Source organism: Corticium candelabrum, chromosome 17 (assembly GCF_963422355.1).
Source record: "Corticium candelabrum chromosome 17, ooCorCand1.1, whole genome shotgun sequence".
NCBI classification, from domain to species: Eukaryota; Metazoa; Porifera; class Homoscleromorpha; order Homosclerophorida; family Plakinidae; genus Corticium; species Corticium candelabrum.
In genome coordinates this window covers 3714145-3741065 of record NC_085101.1, presented here as the reverse complement: position 1 = coordinate 3741065, position 26921 = coordinate 3714145, and the positions used below count along the sequence as shown (strand labels likewise).

The following is a 26921-nucleotide window of genomic DNA, read 5'->3' as shown; positions in this document are numbered from 1 at the left end:
GACGCATTCAGAGAAGACACCAGAACAGAGCACGAGTCACAGACAAGCAACAGTAATCACAAGACATTCACTCCCTAGTAAGTTAACTGGCCACAGCAAAGAAGGCCAATGCCAAAGCATTGACAACGCGAACACAGACTGAGACCTTGCATGACACTACGTAGGACCTCGACAACAACACGGCAGGGATGCAGTTGGTTTTCCCGTGTCGAGCCACATGTGGGTCACCCGGTGTGGCATAGACACCAAGCATTCAGTGCCTGGAGCCAACGTCAATCTCCAAAAAATTCCCGATATTCTAATTATTCCGCTTATGCCAATTTCTAGAGACAACTACAGTACTGTACCATAATTATTTTATAAATAATATCAAAGAAATCAAGTCATGATGATGATGATGCAGATCGATATTGAAGCTTCGATCTTCGACTTCAAAGCTGCACTCATTCAATCTCTATTCTTCTCACCTCTAGAGCTAAGTTTCCTATTTGTTGCATGTCTGTTTCTCACACCACCCAAGCTCTCTCAAACTGATGGGGCGAGCGGTCCATTATTACATTATGCGTTGTGTACACGTGACACCGGAAGTCAGTAGGCACAGTATATATTAATTAAAAGACAACTTGTGGATTGATCTTCCTCTATCAACTCCTCAACACAATTTAGCGTAAGATCCGAAGAGGACGACACAATCTAATACTTTGAGGTTCGAATCAACCAGGTCAAGAGAATCTTTGGACTTTCCAAGATACTCTTCCGTCAGATGGCTTGGTTGCTCAGAGTATCTGGCAGCCTCATCTCGAAACAATGTACATGTATATGTGAAAGATATAGATCTAATTTTGGGGATCCACCTCCACGGCAACTACTAGTTCTTTCTTGAAGATTTACAGTAAACCTTATAGTTAAGGGAACTGCACTTTTTAGTGTGCTACAAACATCAATATATATATATATATATATATATATATATATATATATATATATATATATATATATATATATATATATATATATATATATATATATATATATGTATATTAGAGAGAGAAACAATATTATATTTTATAACAAACTACTAACAGACAAAACCGGCAAATCCCAAGCAATTACATCAGCATCTAATATTAATCTACTTTGTATCATGCGAGCATTAAATTTCCACAAATTAACAGACAGTTGTTGCATTAAATTAGAATACGCTTGTGTAAAAGGAATACTAGTCGCAGTCACTACTCTAGACGCAATAGTTCTAATAGTATCCAGACTAGCAGGAGTCCAACAACCATACGTTTCCAATGCTTGTGAGAAGAACAAAGCACCACTGTCAGCGACTGCTTCTTCGTACTTGAGATCTTTTTCAAGTTCACCTGCTGCTGCAGCTGAACCAGCAGAATTTCCACTGTTGGCAACAAATTTCAATTGGACTGTGTTACGGATGGTAAGGTCAAAATACGCAGGACGTCCAAACAGAAAGTTGGGATTTATATATATATATATATATATATATATATATATATATATATATATATATATATATATATATATATATATATATATTACAGACTGTATCCAATTAGAGTGGTAGTTTTGTTTTTGTTTTTTTTTGTCAAGAAAGAAAGAATTTAGGAGCTGTACGTACCAGAGGCTGTACTGACTTTACTTTACCTAATCGTCTTTTGTCCGGAAGTCAGACGCGCGGGAGGAGGTTTCCTGCCAGCCCCTCCCCTTTTCGACGAGCGTAGGTGGGTACATCCAATCTAATTGATTAAAAGACGCATCTTTTCGTCGGTACGGAGTGTTATGTAACGATGTGGGACGTACAGAAAAATGCAAGTCCTGTGGAAATACTACGTCACTAAAACCCCTGATATCGGTTATTGCGTAGCTGTGAGTGTACTCACTGTTACGTAGCTTTCTCTCCAAAAAGGGTCTTTATTGCCGAGCGTAGCGAGAATTCTAATTCGGGTCGCACAACGGAGAGGGGCCTGGTCCTATATGGTCGAGCTCTTGGTATATACATACATACATATATATATATATATATATATATATATATATATATATATATATATATATATATGTATATGTATATATGATGTGTGTACACACAAATCTCAAATTTCTCCTCCCCACGACCACGTTTCATGATATAGGACCTACCTTAAAAATCGTTTCCGTGTCCGACTACAGATGAGTTTAAGAACGATTCGTCTAGGTGAGCAAACGTCGACGAAAAATCTTCATGAACTTTCGTCACCCCATCCTTTTTTATTGTAGCTAGGGATTGTGTCTACTTGACAACCAAGAAACACCTTCAGGAGTTGAATGCAGGCGCAGTCCAGGATTATTTAGCTAATTAGAAGAGGAGGTTGCAAACTTTGATAGACCACGCCGACTTCATTCAATGCATTCGTATCGTTAGAGGTGCAAATGGCCCAGGCTTCTCACAGCTTAGCTAAAGTAAATGGCAACAACTATGGCAACATATCTCTAGCAATGTGTCATGTCATAAACTCCTTAAATCGTCAAAACTAACAGAATCTAACTGCATTATGCATAGACTACTGCAAAGACCCGGTCTTTGTAATGCATGGCGATAACTGATAGGTGTGCATAACGCTCCTCTGCCATGGTAGACCTTGCTGAAGTCTTCAGTCTCCTCACTAGAAACAAATGACCTCTCTGCTTCTGCACTGTGATAGGCAGCGTACATGCTATCAATAGCAGACGATGAACATTCGGGTACAACCGAGAGTCACAGGCTCCCAAGGCCAGAAGAAGGTTACCTAATTGTTGGGTATGGCCTTCTTGCACTCTTGCTCTGTTTTCCTTGCTTCTTGCATTTCCTGGTATTTGCTTTGCTATACTGACTGCCGCCTTCTCACTTCACCTCCTAGAGACTTCGGGAATGGAAGATCGGCTTTCCATTCATTGGATCAAAATCGGAACGAACCAGAAGGGTAAGCACTAGACACAACAATGCTCGGACATTATCTTGCTCACCATTAGATCATTCGCGCATCTGAAGAAGCAGAGGTCTAGGAGGGGTATCGCAACGGATCGTTTGTAGTGCTCAATCGGACTCCGACTACTAGTATGTGTATTGCTCCGGTTTTGCTGTAAGTTTGTTTTTCTTGGAACAGATTCAACGGATCCAATCCTGTCTGCGAGTCGCAGAATGTCTTGATACCAGTTGTCAAAGAGGTTGTGTATATCCTGCCTTGTTGCCTTCATTCTTTCAGTTACGTACCGAGTAAACCATTCCCTACCCAACAGAGATATCTCGGTCACGAGTCTGAATTTTCGCTGCCAGATGTCTCACTTCGCCAAGAATCCGCTTAGTCATTTTTAATTAAATACTGAAAATGAGCACAACGCGGCTTCAAGACCTTGTGCTTTATCTCCAAGGCCAACAAAAGAGAGGTTCCAACCCCCACAACCCCTACCCTAGATCCGCCACTGGAATGCCACCTACATTCAACTATTCACACGTCCCGTACTACAGTATGATCAATCCTTTACTACACTGTGCTGCATCTAACACTGTTGATAGTCAATGTTTGCCGATATGTCAGTAATTACCATACCACTGTCGTTACAACGGAACTGAGTGCATACCTTGACTGTACATTTCAATTGTCTTGATCACAATCGAAAAACGACGACTACCTATACCAGGCCTAAATACGTAATCTAAACTACTAGGACGTTTGCATTTTTACTTCCATGACAGTTAGGGTTTCAATAAATACGTATTGTCTAGCTAGGACTCGGAGTTTCAGTAGACGGCCTGAAAACTCCGTTGGACGTGCTACTCACGAATGCGAGGCGCCTACGAATACCGTACAACTAGAGGTAAGTGCAGAGAATGAATAGGCTCGACTCAGTCTCTCTCCGCCCTCGCCATTCCCCGGATTGTCAATCGGGGTCATCCGGATGGTATTACTTGTAGTAGCCTACTGGAGCCAAAGAACAGTTCTCTGGAGTCACCAACTTTAATTTTGGCTCCGTTACCATGGTACAATAGCCCTGTAAAAATAGTGGTATTTCTAGATCTCGAGCCATACGTGTACGCCTACCTAGACATTATAGAGTCTATGTGTCCAACTACAGTGGCAATTTTGTCTCTGTTTTTGTCAAGAAAGAAAGGACGTACTGTACTAGAATTTAGGAGCTGTACGTATCAGAGACTGTACACTGAGTTTTACTTTACTTACTCGTCTATTGCCTGGAAGTCAGACGCGCAGGGGTACGCTAAACTACACTTTCCTGACAGACCCTCTCCTATTCCGACATCCGCAGAGCCCTCTTGTACATCCAATTATGAACTGACTAGAAGACGCGTCGTACTCGGTATGGAGAGTTACGTAACGATGTGGGATGTACAGAAATGGCACGTCCAGAAATGGCACATCCTGTGAAGGATACGACGTCACTAGACCGTGATATCTGTTATTGCGCAGTGTGCGTGCTGTACTGTACTTTCTAGAACGTTTGTTGCAGCTGCGATGGAATCTAACGTTGCCCCTGTTGAAAGGAAGGATCCTGACGAGTTGCCACCAAGCTGCAGTGGTCTGGGTCATGAACAGCCGCCGCCCCCAGGTTCCTACTATCCGCCATCTCAACCACCACAATATCCCAACACACAGCAGCCCCAACCGATGATGTATCCCAATGCCCAGCACCCCCAATTCATGGTACCACCTCCACAGGTCAAATGGGTCGCTCGGCATCTTAAAAGAACTACCTGCTTCACTCCGTCTTTGTTTACAGGTCGTCTCAGTTGGACCTGTGAATGATTACATGGGCTTGTCGCTGGTGACTTTGCTGTGTTGCTGTTGGCCGATCGGATTATGCGCGCTGATGAGCTCACTGAGGGTCAGACATGATTTGGTGTTTGTGCAGAAAGACCGGATTCGATGTATTTCGGTTTCTGTCACACCTACAACGTATGGTTTCTTTGTTGTACAGGTTCGAGATGCTCTGAGGATGGGGGATCACGTCGGTGCGATGAACGCGTCCAGGAGTGCACGCAGTTTGAATATCACGGGAATTGTTATCGGTTGCATTGTGATTGTCATTGTGATTGTGGCAGTGGTGGTGGGCATTGTAGTCAGTGTCAATTCTTGCAAAAACAGTCGTTATAGTCGGGATTGTTAATGATTCCTCAACGTGAATCTCAGACACATATCTTTCTCTCCAAACAAGTGTCTTTATATAACTTAGGGTGATTTTGTTGTAGAGACTCTATTATTGTTTGTGCCTGTGCGCGTATGTGTCTGATGATGGTGCCTGTTTTATGTAGTAGCTGTTTTGCTAAATATCTGGTTTGTTGAGCGTGAAATGTCTGGTTTATTGAGCGAGCTAGAATAGACAGATGACAGAAAGTAGAAATAACTGGAAATGGCAAGTATGGACACAAAGTGGTTTTGTTACTGTTTGTCGTTAATTAATCTGCAGACTGATTTCTAATGCAACATCAATCATGTACAGTATACATGCATAGGTGTAAGAAGTTGTCGAGGTTTTGGGGCCAAGCATTACATCACAGTAGGTGTGCAACACAATTATACTTTAGTGCATGCGTATGCATGTAATGCAGCAAGCAGGAAAATTTTTGAGGGCCATGGCTTCTTGGCTCCCACGTTTTCTACCCCTAAATACTGTAAGTGCTCACAGATTGAAAGTGAACTTCCTTAAAAATGAACTTCCTTAAAAATGAACTTCCTTTTTCTTACTATGTATAAGTAGATGTTTGGCAGCAAGCTGCTTGCTAAAAATTAGCAGTGCTAGAATATGTCGCAGTAATGTAGATGGAACAGCGGATACAAGTTCTTTTCTTGTGTACCGTTTGCCAAAAATAGTAACTATTCTTTCCACTTATAGCACAGTATTTTGGGTATAGTTACCTTTCTAGAGGGTCATGCAGCTTTTACAGAGAAGCACCATCCCGCTGAAAGACCAGGGTATAATGTTGGCAAGACGACCACAGAGACAGGGAAGACGGAGCTTCTTTATTTGTGTGCATATGTAGATTGGCATTGAGAAGCAAGGCTTCAGGCAAGGTTGTGAAAACAGGCACGTGTACAACTTCTAAAAATTCTAGAAAGAGCGAGCGACTTCTGCAAATCCAAAATTCACTCCTATAGTGCAGACTCTCGTTTTCGTTGCAGCTAAAGCTAACAGTTGCATGCAGTGTATCATTAGCCTCGGCTTCCCAGATCCATGTAGCGCCGATTCAAACCTGGCCAATTTTGAATCGGCACTACACGGGTCTGGGAGGCCGAGGCTAGTGTGTCATCACCATACAAAAGCGGTGTACCTACTTGCCCCAAAACATGTCTTTGTACCGCAAACAGTTTAATCTCCTGTCTGACTGAAAAGGCAGTTCGATCTGGGTCTATTTCAAGGGAACATTTCGTGCCAGCATGAGGTATCTCAACGGTCAGTTTCTTCTCTACTATCAGTCGGGATACACCAGTTTCTCCGTTCGTCTTGACAATGCCAGCAGTGTAGTGTATGGTACCGGGGAGGCGAATGAGGACGTTCTGACTGTCATGTGCACAGCAGCTAGCGGAACAGGCTGGTGGTATGAAGGCGGTGGGATTTACCGTCACACTTATCTCATCCGAACCATTCATGTTCGTCTGTTCGTAGAAGGTCTGTATGGTGCATCGGAGGTGACAGGAGAAATACATGATCATGAACCTAGTGCTGCAACGAAGGGCCGATATTCGGATGGTGCGTTGTTTATGGCAACCGCCGAAGTCACTAACGACGCTTTGACTCAATCTGAAGAAAACGTTGTAGTCTATTTTGCTTTGTTTGATGAGAATGGGGAAGAAGTTGTTGAGGCAACGTCGTCATCCGTTTCTGTTTCTTCTAATATGACTGAGGTGGCTAAGGCAAGTTTTAAGATTTCAAAGGCTGAGCTCTGGAGTACTCCCCGTCCATACTTGTACACTTTGCAGACGTCCGTCATGGATGGATTTGCACTTCTCGACACCTTTAGCACAACTGTTGGAGCAAGGCTTGCCAAATTGGATCCTAACCAGGGATTCTTCTTGAACGACGTTCCGTATAAATGGCGAGGTTTCTGTGATCACAATGATTTCACTTGAGTGGGGGTGGCAGTTCCAGACAGAGTCAATCTCTTTCGGGCTCAAATGCTCAGAGCGTTTGGTGGCAACTCTTGGCGTATGTCACACAATCCACCAATACCGGTTTTGCTTGACATTCTTAATCGACTCGGTGTGGTTGCATGGGACGAAAATATGAAGTTTGGTAATAACAGTGTGTGGTTGATGGATCAGCGAGATATGGTGAGACGTGATCGCAACAACCATCCCAGTGTCATGGTTTGGTCGTTTTGCAACGAGGGTGGTTGCATGGAGAGTGACGGTCCAGCAGCAGGAGAAGTGGGCAGATGTTCAAGACTGTGTCCAAACATGAAGATCCGTACCGTCCTGTTGGTGCCAACATGAACGGCCGATTGGGTGATTCTCTCTCTCCTGTACTAGATGTCCAAGACTTTTCTCACAGGAACGGAAACGATTTTGATGGCTTTCACAAAGATTTCCCCAAGATACCAACAATCGGATCCGAATGCTGTTCGTGTATCACCAATCGTGGCGAAGACACGTCCAACAGCTCTCGACCTAGCGTTGGAAATGTCAATGGAAACTGCAACTCCGGTCAAAACGGTGTAGAGTTAAAGCGCGAGTTTGTTGCGGGACACTCGTGTGGACTCTGTTTGATTACTATGGAGAACCGTGCTGCAACGGGTGGCCCATGGTGTCTTCGTCATTCGCATCTATTGATCTGGCTGGATTTCCCAAGGCATCAGCATTTTGGTACAAAGCGTGGTTCCTTCTAAATTCGACGAACATGAGTTCCAGCTCTCATGATCTCACTTACTGTGTTCGCATGCTTGGCAATCCAACATCACCATCTTGGCTACCTGCGGGTAGTAATTCGGGTTTCATGATATATATTGTTCAGCACTGGGAGGCGGATGTCGGAGGCAGCACACGGACCATCCAGATGTACACGAACGCTCCGCTGGCGGAACTGTTCTTGAATGGTAAATCTCAAGGAGTAAAGACAATCAGTTGGCTAGGTTGGGCAGAATGGAACAACGTTGATTACGTCACCGGAAATCTTTCTGCGGTAGGAATGGTGACTGCAAGCCACGTGGTTGCATCCTATACGTTAGAGACAACAGGCAACCCGGCCGCTATCAAATTGTCGGTAGATGTACCAAGTATGAATACGGGAACGGGAAAAGCTCTCGTTATGAACGGACAAGATGCTGGTATGGTGAGGGCTTCTATTGTTGACTCTAAAGGTCGAGTCGTCAACTCTGCTTCACACAACGTTACCTTTAGCATTTCCAGCGGTCCGGGCCGTATTATTGGCGTTGGCAATGGAGATCCGTTCTGTCACGTACCGAATAAGGTGAAGTGGATGAGCGCATTTCATGGGTTGGCTCGTGCTATCATACAGGTGACGGCTGATCACGCGTCTTCAGCTCATCATCGGTATCGTATGAGGGAAATTGATAGTGAGGGGGGTCGTCGCACGATTATTTGCCTCCTGACGTCGTGTCGGAACCGATGGTTGATGTTGTTGTGAAGGCCACAGTAGAGGGTGTATGAAGTGATCAAGTGACCATTCATTTTGTATCCGATTCCGATCAGTTTGGTGTGTTGCAAGTGGCTAGAAGATCAATAGTGCAGCACAAATGATTTCATACTATGTCGTGTGGTGCAAAATGGTGTTGCTGTGTGAGTGCTGTTGCCCGACTGTTCAAATAGTGTCGAATAGAATCAATTTTGCGTTAGCCACTTTACGTTTGCTTGCCATATGTCAGTGTAATCTTTTTGTTTGTTAACTCTGTTGATGTCTTTTGTAATTCGATTTTTAGTTCTAGCTTAAGAAAATATAACATTACTCATAAAGCAAATGAAGGCTTCGATTGGGTTGCTCATTTACTAATGGTTTATAAAATACTGGGCTGCAGAGCATTAAGTCTAGCTCACTGCGTTGATATGCCCGTCATCAGTTTGTACTCAATGTCAGCTCGACAAGAGATTGTGTAACTCAATATTGGAAACGACCGATGGCAAGATCTAGTGACGAAAAACAGAGTGCATCTAAGAAGGACGCATTTAGAGAAGACACCAGAACAGAGCAGGAGTCCAAACAAGCAACAGTAATCACAAGACATTCACTCCCTAGTAAGTTAACTGGCCACAGCAAAGAAGACCAATGCCAAAGCATTGACAACGCGAACACAGACTGAGACCTTTCATGACACTACGTAAGACCCCGACAACAACACGGCAGGGATGTAGGTGGTTTTTCCATGTGGAGCCATGTGGGTCACAGCCTAGACACCAGTGGCTAAGCATTCATAGTGCCTGGAGTCAACGTCAATCTAGACTCTAGAATATCCTGATATTCTAGTTATTTCGCATATGCTAAACTGCCCAATTTCTAGCGACAACTACAGTACCATAATTAAATAATCACACAGTACGGCAGTACCCTGTATGTAGGGATTGCCCCGGTTTTGGAGCGTTGTAGGGGCGTGGTCGTCTTTTTGTACGCTTAGAAAACATACCAAATGGAAACTAAAAGTTGTCAAAATCAACGAAATGAAATGTTTGTACGTCCTGTACTATATCCTATTTTTGTTTTGGTCACTAATCATCTAGCAACCTAGAAAACAGTTGCTATCCTCGGAGGCGCATGTGCCAATTTTCTTCTTCTTCTCCACGTATATCTGTTTTTGTACGTTACATACGGCTGTGAAACTTGAAAAAACGGTTTAGAATTACCCGAACTCTATTCTTTTGGTGGCTAGAGAAACCAAAATCAATGTTAATTAATTATAAATTGTGCTTCTTTCAAGCAGATTTTACCCAACAACCGTCATCAATGCTATTGCACAGTTCGGGCCAATCACAGAGCAGTATTTGCGATTGCTTGTCCATGGCAACCAGGGGCAATGGACGAAGAGCCAATTAGATAGGCCAAACGTGTTTATGAAAGAGTTTAGCACCAAAACTGTGTAATTCAATCATGTTTGCCATTGTCCGGTCTAGTCTGAAATCGTTTGCGATTTGCGTCGCACACAGATCTATAGATACTATGAACTAAAGCCAGACATCATTAGTGAATCCTTCCAACCCCCACATTCCCTAGATTTTACATTTTGGGCGTTGGAAAGATTCACTGATGATGTCTGGCTTCCTATTATCTATAGATCTTGTTTTTGTTACTTTTTATACAATCCCTACATCTATTTTTTTCAGAGAAAAAGTTTTTAAATTCTACCAAAGAAATCAAGTCTTGATATCGATGCTTCAATGAGACATCGATTTCAAAAGCTGCACTCAGTCAATCTTTTTTCTTCTCACCTCTATAGAGCTAAGTGCAGAGAATGAATAGGCTGGACTCAGTCTCTCTCCGCCCTCGTCATTCTCCGGATTGTCGATCGGGGTCATCCGGATGGTATTACTTAATTGTTGTAGCCTACTGGAGCCAAGGAACAGTTCTCTGGAGTCACCAACATTAATTTTGGCTCCGTTGCCATGGTACAATAGCCCTGTAAAATAGGGTTATTTCTAGATCTCGAGCCATACGTCTACCTAGATATTACAGAGTCTATGTGTCAGAGTCATTTCAAAAATGAAGAATAAAAATCAAAAACAAGAAATGAAAAAATAAAAAATAAAAAATAAAAATAAATATTTGCTCGCCGAATTAATTTTTTCAACAAAATAATTGAAAACCTTTGACAAGAAATTGAAAAACAAAAAAAATGAAAAATAAAATTGAAATTTGAAAACTGAAAATTGAAATGGCCGGAAGGGTCACGGAACGTCCACCCAATTAGAGTGGTAATTTTGTTTTTGTTTCGTCAAGAAAGAAAGGACGTACTGTATACTGTACTAGAATCTAGGAGCTGTACGTACCAGAGGCTGTACTGACTCTTACTTTACCTCTAAGCTGGATTTAAAATAATAATGGGTGCTCATTGCATTCCCAACTGTGCGAGCGAGCACGTACTATACAGCTGCAGAGTAAAATTTTAAAGCAACGTCTAGAATACGTTGTTCAATACACTAGCGGTATGTAGTAAAAGATCAAGAAAAGAGAGCTGCTGCTAGATATCGTAGTAACTTGCAGACGCAGTGATTCGGGCAGCATTTACATAGTCAAAGCGGCATAAAGCAAAATACGACTGTTGCATCTATAGGGTGTCTATTACTTCACACATCGATCGCAATGAAATCTCATTCTAGATAATCGCGATCAACACAAATCGATACTCACTCACATATACAGCTCACAACCGTCGAAAGCTGCCTCAAAACTGATCACTCTCTAGATAATCATTGTGTGAAGTACCATGAGTCGATCTAACTTTGATCAATATTTCACTCACTAGATTTAGACGTCCTCTATGGAGCGACAGTCAGCAAGCGAAATATTTCAATGCAAATTCAGTCACAAAACATATCGGCCGCGGCTAGCAAGATTGCATCGGCCAGGTGCACGGGTAGATTAGCTACATACTGCTGAATGCACTCGATGGACAGCAAATCAGTTTTGTTCGAAACAACTTCGTACAATTAATAAACCCTTTACTGTCGTAAGTGACTTGTTTTCTTCAAATTTCTTTCAACTGTGTACTTTGCGCGCTTTCTTCAGTCAATAGTGTCTAGCGATGACGTCACATGAAGTGTCACAGTTAGTTACGTAAATCAATAGTCAAGATAACGGAGAAGCGCCTAACCAACGGTGTAGACGTGTAAACTACTGTTCCTTCAATTCGCTCGTGGGGTGGCTAGTTAGGAGTGGTGCGCAACGCACAGTAAAACGCGCATGCTTAGTAACAGTAAGTGAGCAATGTTTCGATGGCGATGTTAGCAGTTGTTAACTTTCATTACATCAGCTAATTATTATTAACAGCTAAGAACAGCATTAACTGTCACAAAACAGCTAGTACAAGACGCTATATAAGTAAAAACGCTGCTTACGCCTAATTCAATCTTGTTGCCATAGCAATAATTACAGAGTGACGTCACATAACGTGAAGTGTCAATTTTTGGCACCCATCGAGGAAAATAAACAATTATTCAAAATGATTGATTTGCAACAGCTGTCCCCTGGGTGTAGGGGTGGTGGAACACAGTAACATAAGTGAGCATAGTTTCCATAGAAACATCTCTAGTGATGACATCACATGACGTAAACTATTGTATGTTTACTTTCTTCAAAACTAGCAAAGAACGATTCGAATTTATCAATTCTTAAACGATTCCCCCGCGGGGTAGGGGTGGTGGCGCACGGACGGACACACGTACGCACGGAAGGACGTACGCACGGACGGACACTCAAGAGTACTCTTTTGACGCATTAGAGAAACTCGCTCGCTTCGATCGCTTGCAAACAATACGCCAAAGCTTGAGCGTCGCGTCGTACTAAGTTCAAATTGTAACTGACACGACGCGACGCGACGCACGCGACGCAACGCGTCCAAATAGAACCAAATAGAACATCGCGTCGGAAGTAGCACCTTGATTTCGACAAATCAGAGCCACCTAGAAATGCACGTGTGGCTTCCGTTAGTGATGATTACTGATTTCGGCGCTGTACTCGACGTTGAGCGGTCTATAGATTGTCTAGGGAGCTGTCCTTGCTCGTGGATGATCAGCTGCAAGATGTACAAAGACTAGCGTGCTAGGGAAAACGCATGGAAATGGATTTTGAGCAAGTTAGTGGTTCCGGCAGAGTTCTGCCAGTAGAAAATCGAAGCGCGAGTGGTTAGTTCATGAATTCATGCAGCGACGTCTACAGGGCGCTGAAATAATATTGTGAATGGCACAACGCGTTACGCGCGACGCGTGCCACTCCCACGCAAGACGACACAACGCGACGCACGCGACGCGACGATCAAGCGTTGGCATATTGTAAATCCAGCTTTACCGACATCCGTAGAGCCCTCTTGTGTACATGAACTGATTAGAAGACGCGTCGTACTCGAGTTACGTAACGATGTGGGACGTACAGAAATGGCACGTCCTGTGAAGAATATGACGTCATTAAAACCCGGATATCTGTTATTGCGCAGTGTGCGTGCTGTACTGTACTTTCTAGAACATTTGTTGCCGCTGCGATGGAATCTAACGTTGCCCCTGTTGAAAAGAAGGATCCTGACGAGTTGCCACCAAGCTACAGTAGCCTGGGTCATGAACAGCCGCCGCCCCCGGGTTCCTACTATCCGCCATCTCAACCAACGCAGTATCCCAACACACAGCAGCCTCAACCGATGATGTATCCCAATGCCCAGCACCCCCAATTCATGGTACCACCTACACAGGTCAAATGGGTCGCTCAGCATCATAAAAAAACTACTTGCTTCACTCCGTCTTCGTTTACAGGTCGTCACAGTCGAAAATGTGAATGATTACATGGGCTTGTCGCTGGTGACTTTGCTGTGTTGCTGTTGGCCGATCGGAATATGCGCGGTGATGAGCTCACTGAGGGTCAGACATGATTTGGTGTTTGTGCCGGAAGACCGGATTTCGTTGTATTTGTGTCCGGCACACCCACAACGTAGTGCATTGCAATGGTTTCTTTGTTGTACAGGTTCGAGATGCTCTGAGGGTGGGAGATCACGTCGGTGCGATGAACGCGTCCAGGAGTGCACGCAGTTTGAATATCGCCGGAATTGTTATCGGTTGCATTGTGATTGTCATTGTGATTGTGGCAGTGGTGGTGGCCATTGTAGTCAGAGTCAATTCTTGCACCAACCGTCGTTATAGTCGGGATTGTTAATGGTTCCTCAACGTGAATCTCAGACACGTATCTTTATCTCCAAACAAGTGTCTTTATTTATAGAAGTTAGGGTGATTTTGTTGTAGAGACTCTTATTGTCTGTGCCTGTGCGCGTATGTGTCTGACGACGGTGTCTGTTTTATGTAGCAACTGTTTTGCTAAATATCTGGTTTGTTGAGCGTGAAATGTCTGGTTTGTTGAGCGTGAAATGTCTGGTTTGTTGAGCGAGCTAGAATCGACAGATGACAGAAAGTAGAAATAACTGGAAATGGCAAGTATGGAGACTATGGTTCAAGTACTGTAGGCAATTGTCACACTCCTCTCTCTTGTTACTGTTTGTCGTTAATTAATCTGCAGACTGATTTCTAATGCAACATCAATCATATACAGTATACATACATAGGTGTAAGAAGTTGTTGAGGTTTAGGGGCCAAGCATTACATCACAGTAGGTGTGCAACACAATTATGCTTTAGTGCATGCATATGCATGTAATGCAGCAAGAAGGAAATTTTTTTAGGGCCATGGCTTCTTGGCTCCCATGTTTTCTACCCCTAAATACTGTATGTGCTCACAGATTGAAAGTGAACTTCCTTAAAAATGAACTTCCTTTTTCTTTACTATGTATAAGTAGATGTTTGGCAGTGAGCTGCTTGCTAAAAGTTAGCAGTGCTAGAATATGTCGAAGTAATGTAGATGGAATGGCAAATACAAGTTCTTTTCTTGTGTACCGTTTGCCAAAATAGTAACTATTCTTTCCACCTATAGCACAGTATTTTGGGTAAGTTACCTTTTTAGAGGGTCAGCTTTTACAGAGAAGCACCATCCCGCTGAAAGACCAGGGTATAATGTTGGCAAGATGACCACAGAGACAGGGAAGACTGAGCTACTTTATTTGTGTGCATATGTAGATTGGCATGGAGAAGCAAGACTCCCGACAACCGCGTGAACACAGGCATGTGTACAACTTCTAAAAATTCTAGAAAGAGCGAGCGACTTCTGCAAATCCAAAATTCACTCCTATAGTGCAGACTCTCGTTTTCGTTGCAGCTAAAGCTAGCAGTTGCATGCAGTGTGTCATTAGCCTCGGCCTCCCAGACCCATGTAGCACCGATTCAAAACTAGCCGATTTTGAATCGGCACTACACGGGTCTGGCAGGCCGAGGCTAGTGTGTCATCACCATACAAAAGCGGTGTACAGAATGGGACGGGAAGATGGAAACATTAGACAAAGTCAGCTAGAACGTTACATTAGGCACTTGCTGAACAAATCATAAACACTGTGCCCTGTCATGACAACTGTTCCTAGCCATAACTGGTCCCGAGCTAGCATTATATATGGTTGGGGTTAGGGTTAGGGTTAGAAAGGTAAGGGTAGGGTCCGGGACAACTTTAAGTCTTATGGCAATACCAGACCAACTATAGCAACCATAATTGGTCCCCCAGACCAGTTAAGGTGGATGAACGCTTTGTAGCAGTTGAGGGTGTAGCACTTCAGTGCTTCTTCATTTGCTTTAGCTTTGCTGGTTGTCTTCTAAAGGTCAACATGAGTTTTGGAGGGAGTTAATTAATAATCATTTGTTGGGAATTGGGATCCTAAATTGTGCTCAGAATAACTTTGAAAACAACAGGTTTGGTTTATTTGTGATAAACTAACACAAATCAAGTGACAAAGTTAGTGCAATGGTAGGATGAATATTGAAGGAACTTACTTTCAAATATTAACAACAGTAGTAAGACCCTCTCAATCCCACAATTTGGGTCCAAATTTTGACTGGCAACCTCACATGGTATTTTCAGCTGTACTTACAGGGTGCCAAATACCATAGTAGGCTCGCCCCAGAGGAGGCACTGTGATTGCAGTCCCGGAAGGGGGGCCACCCCTAGAGTGATGGCAGCTCATCCACTGTAATCAACACTGCGTCTGGGGCGAGGCTACTAGGTACCATGGTGGTGTAAAGCACCTTGATGTCCCTAGTAGAACCAGGACCCTAGCAGTTAGCCACAGAACAAGAAAAGACTTTGAAAACGAACTTGAATCACCGATTTCAATTTACAATGAAGTCACTTTCCATGCTCCAGCCCTTCTACTTCCACTACAGCCAGGTAGAAAACAAACAAACACACACACACACACACACACACACACACACACACACACACACACCACATGCGTACCTAGGTACCTATCAGTACAAGCAGTCAGTCTAGTGTCAACACAAAGACACAAGAGAAAATGCTGGGGTCAGCAGCGGCCATAGTGGCGGTCATGGTCTGAGCAAAGAGTGACCCTGGTCACTACCACTGCCACAATAACACCAACCACGATGAGAGAACCAATGACAATTCCAACTATGTTCAACGTGCGGGCAGTCCTTGAGGCCTCCTCCGCGCCAGCGCGGTCATTGATTCTCAGAGATTCTCGAACCTAAGCACCGGAACATTAAACATACTTACACGTTACAATAAATAACTTAAATATGTGACTCACCCTCATCGAGCTCAACAGAGCGCAAATTCCAATCGGCCAACAACAACACACCAATGTAATGAGAGACAGCACCATGTAGTCTTTCACGAGCGGGGCACCGTAGACCGTCTGGAATGACACGATCAGATCATCTAACTTAGTTAATTAACCAGGAAGTTATTGAGAAAAAGCCATCTTATACCTGCTGTGTATAGCCCATCATAGGCTGCGGTTGCTGCTGATACATCATAGGTTGGGGTTGCTGCGGATACATCATCGGCTGTGGTTGCGCAGTGTAAGGATTCGGTGGAGGAGGTTGCTGATCATGAGATGGGTAGTAGCTCGGTGGTGGCTGGTCATAGCCGCTTTTCTCGGCAGGGTAAGCGTTACTTTCCATTGTGGATCGTTACGACGTCGCAGGCTGGTACGTGCTCAAATGTCGCTGATCTAGCAGTTTGTGACGTCACTTTGACGTTGCGCATGCGTAGCTTGTGACCGTTGTCATGTAATCTTATCATTGCGCATGCGTAGTCTCTGGCAGAGGAATTCATAGCTCGGCTGCTGTCTGTACGCAGCGAAGAACTCAATGAGTGATGCAAGTTCATGAATGTCAGGTTGAATTCCTTCTATTGCTATTCTCTTACGTTTGTCGAAGGAGCTGGTGTTTGCAACTTGTTTGGGGATATTTGGGTTTATTGTAATTGTCACGTTAATGTCAATGATTAAATGACTTTACATTTCCATTATTCCATTTCCCGTGACGTGCTCTAGGAGCTGCTGGAGTCACGTGGGTGTTGCAATATTGCCTGGTGCCAACGTGAATGCATAGTCCAGATATTTTATTTTGCAGAAGCTAATTTTTAGAGTTCAATGGACAGTATCATAGAGAAAAAGAGCTAGAGTATGTATACTACTGTCCATGCAAGTCAAGTCATCGTTGGCGCATTGACCTCAGTTATTCTTACTTTTCCTTTCTCTCTCTCATATATATATATATATATATATATATATATATATATATATATATATATATTGCAGAGGGTTTAAAGTCTTGGAGCCTCTTAGAGTCTAAGGACATACAGTTGTAAAGCCAAGTTTGGCTCTAATGCCATAGTCCGTATGTTGAAGTGCACTCATTGGGTTAATATTAAATGATTTAATAAGTACAGTGTACTGTGTTGCATAACATAATTATTATACATCAGATCTATGTTTGCACGTATAATGAGGTTCAGTTAATTTGCACTATATATTTTGGCTTTGTACAATAATACTATAACAACACCAACAGTAACCAAACAACGTCTATGACAGTATATACGAGGAACAACTATTGAATAGAAATAGCACAAGTGTGTACATACTGACATGATATGATAAAATAATATAGACTATGCCATTAATTTCTAGGGGCTAGCAACAAAGTTGCGAATCTGTTTACTAAATAATTAACTAAATTTGTAGCTTTATCAATTAATTAAGGTACTTGTATTGTTAACTTTGTACGGCTTCTTAATTAAATGCTATATTGAATTGGTCATAATTAGTATTATTACTCATTTTTATTTTTTCTAATATATTAAAGAGGTAAGAACAGTTGCTATATTTCTATTTCATTTGGGTTTGCAAGACCTATTGTTTGTAATTGATGGATTGTTTGAACGTTTTAGAGCCAGTGATGTTGCTGACTATGAATGAAGTGATTTGTCTACAACTAGAGCCATGCTTGAATGGGCTTAGTGCAGATGTCAGCTTTTACTTTTTGCACGGATGTTGAATTAGAAACTCAGTGCACTGGCTGAGAAGGTGAGTTATGTTATTCCATGAGAGCTTACTCTTCATACAAAGTTGAAACTGCTTTTAACAATGATCCCAGACATCCGCAGATGACGGTATTATCAATACCACTGAGGTTTGAGTATTAATTAAATTAGATCCAGATAGGGAAATTTGCACAGACTGTGGAACACATAATGGGCATGGTTACCTAGAAAAATTTATGGCATATAATGATATGCTCACAAAGAAGCATCTATAGTCAACAATACAAATGTATCTTCAGATTAAGTATGCAGAAATTTGACTGGATCTTATGGTCCAAGCATCTGCATTGACATTTTGTATTGAATGTGTGGCTGTAGCAATGTGGCTATGAATGCTTATACGTGTTAAGGCTAGTTCACAATATGCGACGGAGAGCAATCTGTTCTGTTCCGTCAAAACCACATCAAAGGCACCGCTCGAGACAGATGACGGACGAATAGAATCGATTCTATTTTGTCTGCTTCGCCCGAAGTTGATGGACAGCAACAGCAAATGACTAGGTAGTGTTACCCAATCAGTGAAGTGCAAACGAGGATGACATAATAATACAGCATGGGAATGGTAATTATCGGAACGTGACGTACACATATGGTGAACACAGACGGAGAGCTGTCCGTCACGTCTCCTTCGCATATTGTGAAACAGCCTATAGTAAAGGCTCATTACTAGCAATAATACGTCAGTGTGGGTGAATGGGTGTACGTGTATTACTCGGTGATTACCACCTCATGTTAGACTAGTGGGATTGTTTGCATACTAGGATCAAGCAAGCAAGGGTTGTGATAGTTGTGATGTTTGTGTGTGTTCCGTTTGAGTCAATCCAAAGGCATACTGGTACAACACATACTGAACTGCTCTGCATTTAGAATTTCATTATTATTGTTTTGGGCATAGAATGTATGCAGACAGTGTACTACTTTTGCCAAATTGCATAATTAGTTTTTGACAACTTGTCAAATTTGTGTGCCATTGAAGGACCGTTTGAGACCAACTAGGGCACTTTCTGTCTGGTTCTATGGTATTCTTATTTACCTTGGTAAGCATCATTTGCAACTGAGATCGAACAGCAGTGACACTTCCAACGTATTTCTGCATTTGCTGTCGGTGTCAATATCTAATTGTGAACAGTGGTTGATCTATTAGGTCACTCCAATATGATTAATTGTTCTTCATTTTCCGCCCTCATCCTTTTTTGAAACCGCAATCATTTTGTTCATTATTTGATGACGTGTTTATAGAATCATCTGATTCAAAATGGCGATCATGAACGTTCTGTGGCGTGCTTGTCAACCAAATGGACTTTCCTTTTATGGAGTATTGTCGGTGCAAGTGAACCAAAACACTCCCTTTTTTATTCTTCTGTGATTCTATACATTGGTGTATTCCTAGTGTGTCTCATAATATAATCTGGTGCATTAGCTAACAAAGAGAAAAGCCTAAGGTAGACTTGGACTTGGCCGTCAGTTTAATCAATTTTTACAAACATGCTTTCGAGGCCATTTCCTATGCTTGGAACACCTAAGTGGTCTGTTGTAGTGAATAATGAATAATGAACCACCCGCTTGCATTCCTGTAGGCTTCCTGATGTTATGGGGAACATTGAATCATAGCGGTGATCTTAATTAATGTGATACTTGTCGGTGTTGAGCAAATTCTTAAAGAAAGTTAAACAGCTACGAAACTAAGTCTAATTTTTACATAATTCAAACATTTATAGAACATAAATAATGTTAGATTTGTTTTCTTAATCTTCATATGTGATGATCATAGATTATCTTTTTTTTTGTCAAGACTTACTAGTAGTTACTGGAGCATGTCTTCCTATTGAGAAGTATGACATAAGCGATACAGTGATTACTCTAATGGTTTGTCAGGCATCATAATCAGTTAATTAAAGAAAGTGAAAATGTTTGCCAGACAAATTTGCAAGGCATTGGTTTAGTCAGGACACTATGCAGTAGTGCTGTGTTTTGTCAGATTTTGGTCTTACTTGTGGTAGTCATCTGTATAATTGATGATAACAATGTAACCCTACTATCTGTTATTCACAACTAGAACAACAACTTATTTGATTGAACAATCTTGCAAGACCTCTTGTGGTGCTGTCTCTGGCTAGGTTTGAGTCCCCGTTTAGCTGAAGTAAGGTACAGATCATTCATTGTGGATAATAGATTGGGCTATTAATTACACAATAACTATGTTGTTGTTGTAAACTTTGGGCAGCTAATGATCAAGATATATACTCATGTTGTCAAGGACCTTGGTAGTTAGAATGGTCTCCCACCTCTATGGACAGGTGACTGGAAGGTAAAATTTTTACATAAGCAATGTTTGCTTGGAATTTGATATCTTTCAATAAACTGCAAATTCGACTTGTTGATTATCTGCTAGACTCTCTAATTTGAATTCTATTTTGTTGATTGTCACATAGATTTATGTGAATATGATGGGACAGTTGTGATCGGTTCTTGTATGTGGCTAATGTGAATTTTTAAAAATTAAAATAGGACAATTTCAAAGTTTTTTACAGCAACTGCTTTAAAGTTTTGTAAACTGTATGATATCAGGCAAATTTGCAGGGATGCTGAGACTGGATGAATATTCTGCTGATATTGTTAATTTGTTGGTTGGTTGTGGCCGATGATGAATTTGTCTTGTTAGTGCCTTGTATATTCTTTAAATTTACAACACACACACACACACACACACACACACACACACACACACACACACACACACACACACACACATGCACGCACGCACGCACACACACACACACACACACACACGCACACACACACACACACACACACACACACACCAAACACACACACACACACACACACACACACACACACACACACACACACACACACACACACAACATACACACACGACATACACTAAAGTTATCTGTTATGCTACAGAGAATTTATGATTTTATAATGTATCTAGCAGTTGCATGGACAACTGAAATTATCGGAATTCTAAGCTGTTTGCTATATACACTAGTCTAACTTTACAACTCAGGTGCTCACCAAGCAGCTGGTTTTTGCAGAAGCTTACTCCCTATAGACCATTTGGCCACATTTTCACTAGACAAGCTTAAAATATATGATAAGAACATCAACATATGGGTCTAGTCTCTACTCAGGAAAAATTCTAAATGAAAATAGTTAGCACTGTCATGTCTTCTTTCTAGACAGCCGTGATGGTCTAAGCACTTCTGAAGCAGGGTTTGCTTCCGGTACTTGTAATAGACTTTACAAACCAGACTGATTGGGTTGAGCAAGACCAATAATAGAAGCAGGTAGGATTGACTGGTCAGCTTAGATTGGTAGCCTGGAGGCGATTGTGTGTTCTTTTTTTATTGTTAGAGGTCACAGCTGGTTCAGCTTTGACTGCTCGGTTTTTGTAGGTGTAGCATTCCTAATTTACTTGGGGAGTTTAGGAATGCTTTTCCTGTTACAGGTGACCTAATGTTTTATGTAGCTATCAGGTTTATGGAGCTTATTATGCATGTGGTGGCAACACTGAAGTTTATAGGTTACAGGTGGTGATGACAACACACCTTGTATTGAACTAATACAAGACTGTTTCATGTTATTTTGATACTCATACTCACACAATGTCTGTCTTTACTAAGTAAACCACATTGGGAATCAGATCACTAGAAGATTCTGAGGTGGCTTGTTGATGTTGGGTTGGGTGTCTTTATTGTTCACTGATACAGTAGTTGCAAATTCTACCAGGAGATTAAAATGATGATAACAAGATGGTTGGCAATCTTGAGAGACTTGTGAGTGGTATGGAATCTTAGGATTCTTGGTGTACTATGTAGTCTCAATATTGTACACTACCAACATGCTTTGAGTTAGGAAGAATTACCGTGTTTGCTACTAGCAGTTTCTGTCTATTTTGTGCCTTCATATAGTTAGAGTATACAACCTGCATAGCACAGCTTTTTGTCTGCGTCTGTCTGTCTGTGAGCATGATATCTCTTGAACTGCTCCACATATCAACAATATAGAATATCTAGAACACGGGAAGATCTTGCCATGTCTCATTCATGATTATGGTCTTCAAGGATCATAGAACAGTTATCATATGGAATGAAGATGAAGGAAATATGTCATTCAAAAATAATTGCACAGTAGAATCACAGAGAGAGAGAGAGTGTTGTTGCTAAATATTTTACTACAACATAGAGAAGATGGCTAGTTTACCCAAAAGATATACTCAAGAATAACATCTATGACAGTACTAATATGTACCGTAAAAGATATGTCGTGAGTGTACACTGTGTACCAGCAAGTGTATAGTCACACTAATAATTAACACCATAGCTCTGACCAAAATCTCAGTGAAGGTCATCACTGCTTACTAAATGTTAAGTCTGAGAAGAGAGGATAAATATTGTGCTAATTCAAATGTCACACTAGTCAGATAACGAGCAGCACCTGTCAGGTCAGAGTTTCACAACTTGGCCAATGAACAACACTGCTTTCTTAACTTTGTCCATTATCATGAATAAGAACGGTCGATTTACTTGAAAAATAGGTGTAGCTATTCTGTTAACATGCGTTTCCGCTGATGCTGCAGCTGATACTGTGCCTTGTTCATTTACAACCACCATTGCTTGATGAAATGATTTGGACACGTACAGAGGGCTCATCTTGTCACAGTTAATTCCCGACATTTCAGCAAGGGATGCACTAAACGCTCGATTAATACCCATTGTTTGAAATATGGTATCCACTTGAGTGTCATCACTGAGTGTGAACTTGGGCACACTGACATTGATAGGTTGTAGCACAAGATCCGAGGTCAGTTGAGGAATTAAATCAGGAGTGAGAAGTTTTCCGAGCTTATTTATTGCACTACAAGCAGAACGTTGAGGAAGCACAAGGAACATGGATGTATTGCTCGCAGAGTAAGGCAGTTCGAGCACCTCAATATCACCCACAGAAAGCAGATGTGTTAATTTATATTTGTAGTTGCCTATTCTTTGCATCATGTGCACGTTTGAGCTCTCTTTTCCATTGTCTGTGCAGCTAGAGAACGGTCGACGTCTGGTGTCACTTTTGTTGAAATTATCATTCCACGTTGCTTGGAAGTAGACTGCATTAGTGAGCACCAGGCGCGTGTGATGAGTGACACTGTCCGGAGGCAACAATTCCTGGATGTGACCTTGAGTTCTGTTCTCCACCCAGCTGTTGACCATCTCACGTGACATCTCTGGATTACTCTGAAAGTCGACTTGCTGTAGAGAAGTCGAGTAGTACTTTTGCATACGACGCTGAAACACTTTGCAGATGGCCACAGAACTCTGAGCCCAAACTTTGTTGGCAACCGACAGCGTATAATTCGGTAGAGTGGTCAAATTTCCTAGTGCGCTGGCTACATGCTTGTTTCCCATGCCCTGAGCATTTAGCACTCGAAGGATTTCCTCTTTCGTCTGGCCGTGAGCCGCAACGGAAAGCATACCGAGCCCCGTGATGACGCTGTATGGACTCACGAACACGTTGTCTGTATGATTCTTTGAGTTTCTGGCGCCTTGCAGAAGTTTCACCGCAAATTGGTTGTTCACGGCAACGAATCGGTCGTAGAACTCTCGAATGGACGACTTGGGATGTCTCGACGAGGCGTAGACAATAGACGAAAGACAAGCGAGCAGAGTGAAGAACGTGCGCATCATGGGGATCTCCTGTCACCTCCCGTTCCGTGTGACGAACTGGCGATGATCTCGCTTGCTCCGATGTGTTATGCAAGTTGGAACGCGATGTGGTTAGATAGTCGTCACAGCTGTGAATGACAATATCCGGTAGCAATGTTTGAGCAGATTGATCGTATTCATAACTTGTGGCATTGTAGACAGAAGCATTGGCTCTGGTATGTAGATCAGTAATGCATATGTGATGGTGCAAAGTTTCTCTAGCAGACTGCACACATTGAAGTACTACGTAATCTCCTCTTAGTACCGGGATTTCCCCATTCGTTATCTCGATTTTATTGAGTAGTCTTGATTGGCCACATGCGGTGAAGGTGGTTGCGACACTAAATGGTGTCTAATTTCGTAACGCGCCAGCTGCTGTTCTAGGAAGTGAACTGACGCACGAAGGAGGCACTTCAAACGGTGAGCTCTCAAACGGCTTTACGAGTTTTATTAGATACAAAGCCGCAGAATGGATCAACACATTCTCCTCTATGACCTAGTAGCTGGCTATGGATGCAATGTGTGATATTATCTGGGTGTACAGTGCAGGCTTCTAGAATTATCGGCTAACAAAACTAGATCCACTGCATCCACTTTCTTAGCTGATCTACACTGTATTATCAGAGAGATCCTAGGGTGTGACAGCTAGGTTTAATATCTAGATTTGGTTAGTAGGCATGAAAGCAGGAGACCATACAACTATGATCACTTTCAAATGTGTCTAGTGTCTTTCTCATTTGTCTTGTTTCCTCATGCTTGCACAATTTAGCGAAATTTCCGGGAGGTCTGGTAATAGATATCAGAGGTCATCAGCAGTTTATGTGGCTGTGGTTAATTAATTGCGTTGTGCTACAAATCCATGAGTGCTGGTTGTCTGTTTCTTTGTTTGAGGTTTGTTGTCTCTGTCTAACTTGAAATCTGTCTGTTTCTTTGCTTGTCTGCTTTTGAGAGTATTTTTCTAACAATTGTTAACATAACATTCTAATTATTACATGCTAATTCACTTAATTAATTGCCCCAGGAGAGCTGCTGAATAAAGCTATACAAAAAGGCTATTAAATTGGCTTGAATGATAGAAACTTGATTGAAACCACTTATTTTACCAGCCTTCTGTGTTAGAGTGCCAAATCATTTATATGTCGATTAGCATTCCTATTCGAACACAAGAAATGTTTCAATTGAGTGGATTGGATTTTTTCTGTTTACTTGTTTGTGTATCTGTCTATCTGTTTGTCTGTGTTTTTTATTGTTTTGTAGGTATGTGTTAACACATAATTTTGAAACATGTTGCATTGTTTATGTTTGCCAGTCTATCTGTTGGTCTATCTGTCTAAGTGTTTGTCTGGTAATCTGTGTATGTTTCATTTGTCTTGTCTGTGTCTTGTGTGTATGTTGTTCATTACATGTATTGTAATGTAGGAAACCTAGATCTTGTTCAGCAGTAATTTCTGTTCATGAAAGACGCAAGACTCTTAACAGTCAATTTTTCTACATACAGTACTATAATGGTAAGTTGGTGGGGCAAGAGAAAATTGTATTTTGAATGATACATTGGAGCTTACATTTACGTTTATTACATTTTCTAACATATCATTTGCCTTTTGTCCAGCAGAGCATTCTTACCCTAATGGGTCTGACATCTATTGACTCAGTCTGCTTTCATTTGGATAGCAGTTGTGATGTATGTGTATGACCACATGTAGTCTCAACATACTATCCACTTTGTATTAATGCTGACTTTTGTCTTTTCAGTAAATTACTATAATTCAGTTGAGGTGCTGGATGTTAAAGTCCAGCAGAGAATTCCCACCCCATATGGATCTGATATCTGTTGACCCACCCCATTTCATTTGGATAGCAGTTGTGATGGATGTGATCGACCACATGTAGTCTCAGCATACTAGCCACTTGTACTAATTGACTTTTTATTAAATTACGATATAGTTCAGACCTACTAGAGGCTCTAGTATTTGTAAACTTTACTTTACTTACTGTTCTTTTTTGTATGTTTGTAGCTAAAAATATTGATAGGAATGTACTTTATGAGAATGGTTTAATTAACTGTTAGTGAGGAATGGCAGTATGAAATACTGTGAGAGTAAAAACAACATTTATTGTACTATTAATCAATTACAACTGCAAACATGAATTATGAGACAGTAGAAATTAGTTTTGTAACCTCAAACCATTGTTTGAGGTCATAGCAATGTTTCTGGTCAGTATAAGCTAACCAGAAAAAAATGCCTAAGATTGCCAAAGACTAGTTTATTTAATTGATAATCCCCTGTGTAAGTAGGTACATGAAAGGCTACTCCACAGTCCTGGTTCTTATATAAGTTACATAATACATTATTGTGGTTTTCCATTAGATAACTGCATCTTGTGTGTTTAATTGTGTGGCAGCTCTGTGGTAAGCTGTTTTCATGGCACAATTTGGGGATACATGTAGTTAGAGACTACAGTTATACTGTTGCACAAATTATACGTGACTGTACACTCTCTGTGCACTATTATACACATTGTTATACACACTATTCTACACACTATTACACACACTTGTAGTGGTGAGTGTTGGCAGTTTTTCTTTACTTGATTAGCTGGTAATGCTGATGTTCAGTTGGACTATTGTTTTTTTGTCAAAACCACTGCTTGTCAAGTCCATGATTTAGTGAGTATTTGTGGATAGAAGGAATGATCTTTATCTTTGTGGGAGGTGGTTGACTAAGAAATGTAGAGAGCAGGGATGGACCAGATTTCGTAGGGCATAATCAAATGTCTAATGATGTAAAGAATTAATACTCATTTGTTTCTGAGGTTGCTTAGTGGTGTTTAACCCTGTTGGACTAATTACTACAGAAAATAATTTTACCATTTGTGGTAAATTTTTGTACAACGTTATTTGTATGTCTGAATTAATTGAAATGCAAAGAGTTACGTGTGTTTTTCAGTAATTTTAATGGTATGTGATCGTTTTCTTGATGTTGGTTTGCATTTTTACTCAAACCAACTAGTAGTGTGGTAGTGAACAACGAACAGGCGTAACCTCTGCTAGCTGTGC

General features: G+C 41.5%; 4 protein-coding genes, 1 long non-coding RNA gene and 1 pseudogene across 5 annotated transcripts; 4 read left to right on the top strand and 2 right to left on the bottom strand.

The window, feature by feature from the left end:
• Positions 1-4480: 4480 nt before the first annotated feature.
• LOC134193315 (proline-rich transmembrane protein 1-like) lies at positions 4481-5415 on the top strand. Its single transcript, XM_062662144.1, has 3 exons — positions 4481-4715; positions 4777-4881; positions 4975-5415. Exons 1-3 carry the CDS (start codon positions 4512-4514, stop codon positions 5161-5163), a joined length of 498 nt encoding a protein of 165 aa, XP_062518128.1. The 5' UTR covers positions 4481-4511; the 3' UTR covers positions 5164-5415.
• A 511-nt stretch (positions 5416-5926) lies between these two features.
• Positions 5927-8850, top strand: LOC134192862 (beta-galactosidase BoGH2A-like; annotated as a pseudogene).
• A 4264-nt stretch (positions 8851-13114) lies between these two features.
• Positions 13115-14040, top strand: LOC134193048 (synapse differentiation-inducing gene protein 1-like). Its single transcript, XM_062661831.1, has 3 exons — positions 13115-13396; positions 13458-13562; positions 13666-14040. Exons 1-3 carry the CDS (start codon positions 13193-13195, stop codon positions 13852-13854), a joined length of 498 nt encoding a protein of 165 aa, XP_062517815.1. The 5' UTR covers positions 13115-13192; the 3' UTR covers positions 13855-14040.
• A 1834-nt stretch (positions 14041-15874) lies between these two features.
• LOC134193109 (uncharacterized) lies at positions 15875-16792 on the bottom strand. The gene is made up of 3 exons (XM_062661898.1): positions 16526-16792; positions 16345-16452; positions 15875-16281 (listed from the first exon to the last, which is right to left on the bottom strand). Exons 1-3 carry the CDS (start codon positions 16718-16720, stop codon positions 16099-16101), a joined length of 486 nt encoding a protein of 161 aa, XP_062517882.1. The 5' UTR covers positions 16721-16792; the 3' UTR covers positions 15875-16098.
• A 1145-nt stretch (positions 16793-17937) lies between these two features.
• Positions 17938-20801, top strand: LOC134193326 (uncharacterized). Its single transcript, XR_009972056.1, has 3 exons — positions 17938-18129; positions 20203-20291; positions 20371-20801. It is a non-coding gene; the product is annotated as an uncharacterized LOC134193326 (long non-coding RNA).
• Positions 20802-22324: 1523 nt separating this feature from the next.
• LOC134192793 (serpin B6-like) lies at positions 22325-23851 on the bottom strand. Its single transcript, XM_062661551.1, has one exon. The coding sequence runs from the start codon at positions 23843-23845 to the stop codon at positions 22616-22618; it is 1230 nt and encodes a 409-aa protein (XP_062517535.1). The 5' UTR covers positions 23846-23851; the 3' UTR covers positions 22325-22615.
• Positions 23852-26921: the final 3070 nt, after the last annotated feature.

Bases quoted from the DNA above. Each gene is read 5' to 3' on its own strand.
- LOC134193315 (XM_062662144.1), top strand. From the start codon at position 4,512: ATGGAATCTAACGTTGCCCCTGTTGAAAGGAAGGATCCTGACGAGTTG. The intron at 4,716-4,776 runs GTCAAATGGGTC...CTTTGTTTACAG, and splicing joins TCATGGTACCACCTCCACAG to GTCGTCTCAGTTGGACCTGT. The intron at 4,882-4,974 runs GTCAGACATGAT...TTTGTTGTACAG, and splicing joins CGCTGATGAGCTCACTGAGG to GTTCGAGATGCTCTGAGGAT.
- LOC134193048 (XM_062661831.1), top strand. From the start codon at position 13,193: ATGGAATCTAACGTTGCCCCTGTTGAAAAGAAGGATCCTGACGAGTTG. The intron at 13,397-13,457 runs GTCAAATGGGTC...CTTCGTTTACAG, and splicing joins TCATGGTACCACCTACACAG to GTCGTCACAGTCGAAAATGT. The intron at 13,563-13,665 runs GTCAGACATGAT...TTTGTTGTACAG, and splicing joins CGGTGATGAGCTCACTGAGG to GTTCGAGATGCTCTGAGGGT.
- LOC134193109 (XM_062661898.1), bottom strand. From the start codon at position 16,720: ATGGAAAGTAACGCTTACCCTGCCGAGAAAAGCGGCTATGACCAGCCA. The intron at 16,453-16,525 runs GTATAAGATGGC...GTGTCATTCCAG, and splicing joins TGATGGGCTATACACAGCAG to ACGGTCTACGGTGCCCCGCT. The intron at 16,282-16,344 runs GTGAGTCACATA...TCCGGTGCTTAG, and splicing joins CTCTGTTGAGCTCGATGAGG to GTTCGAGAATCTCTGAGAAT.
- LOC134192793 (XM_062661551.1), bottom strand. From the start codon at position 23,845: ATGATGCGCACGTTCTTCACTCTGCTCGCTTGTCTTTCGTCTATTGTC.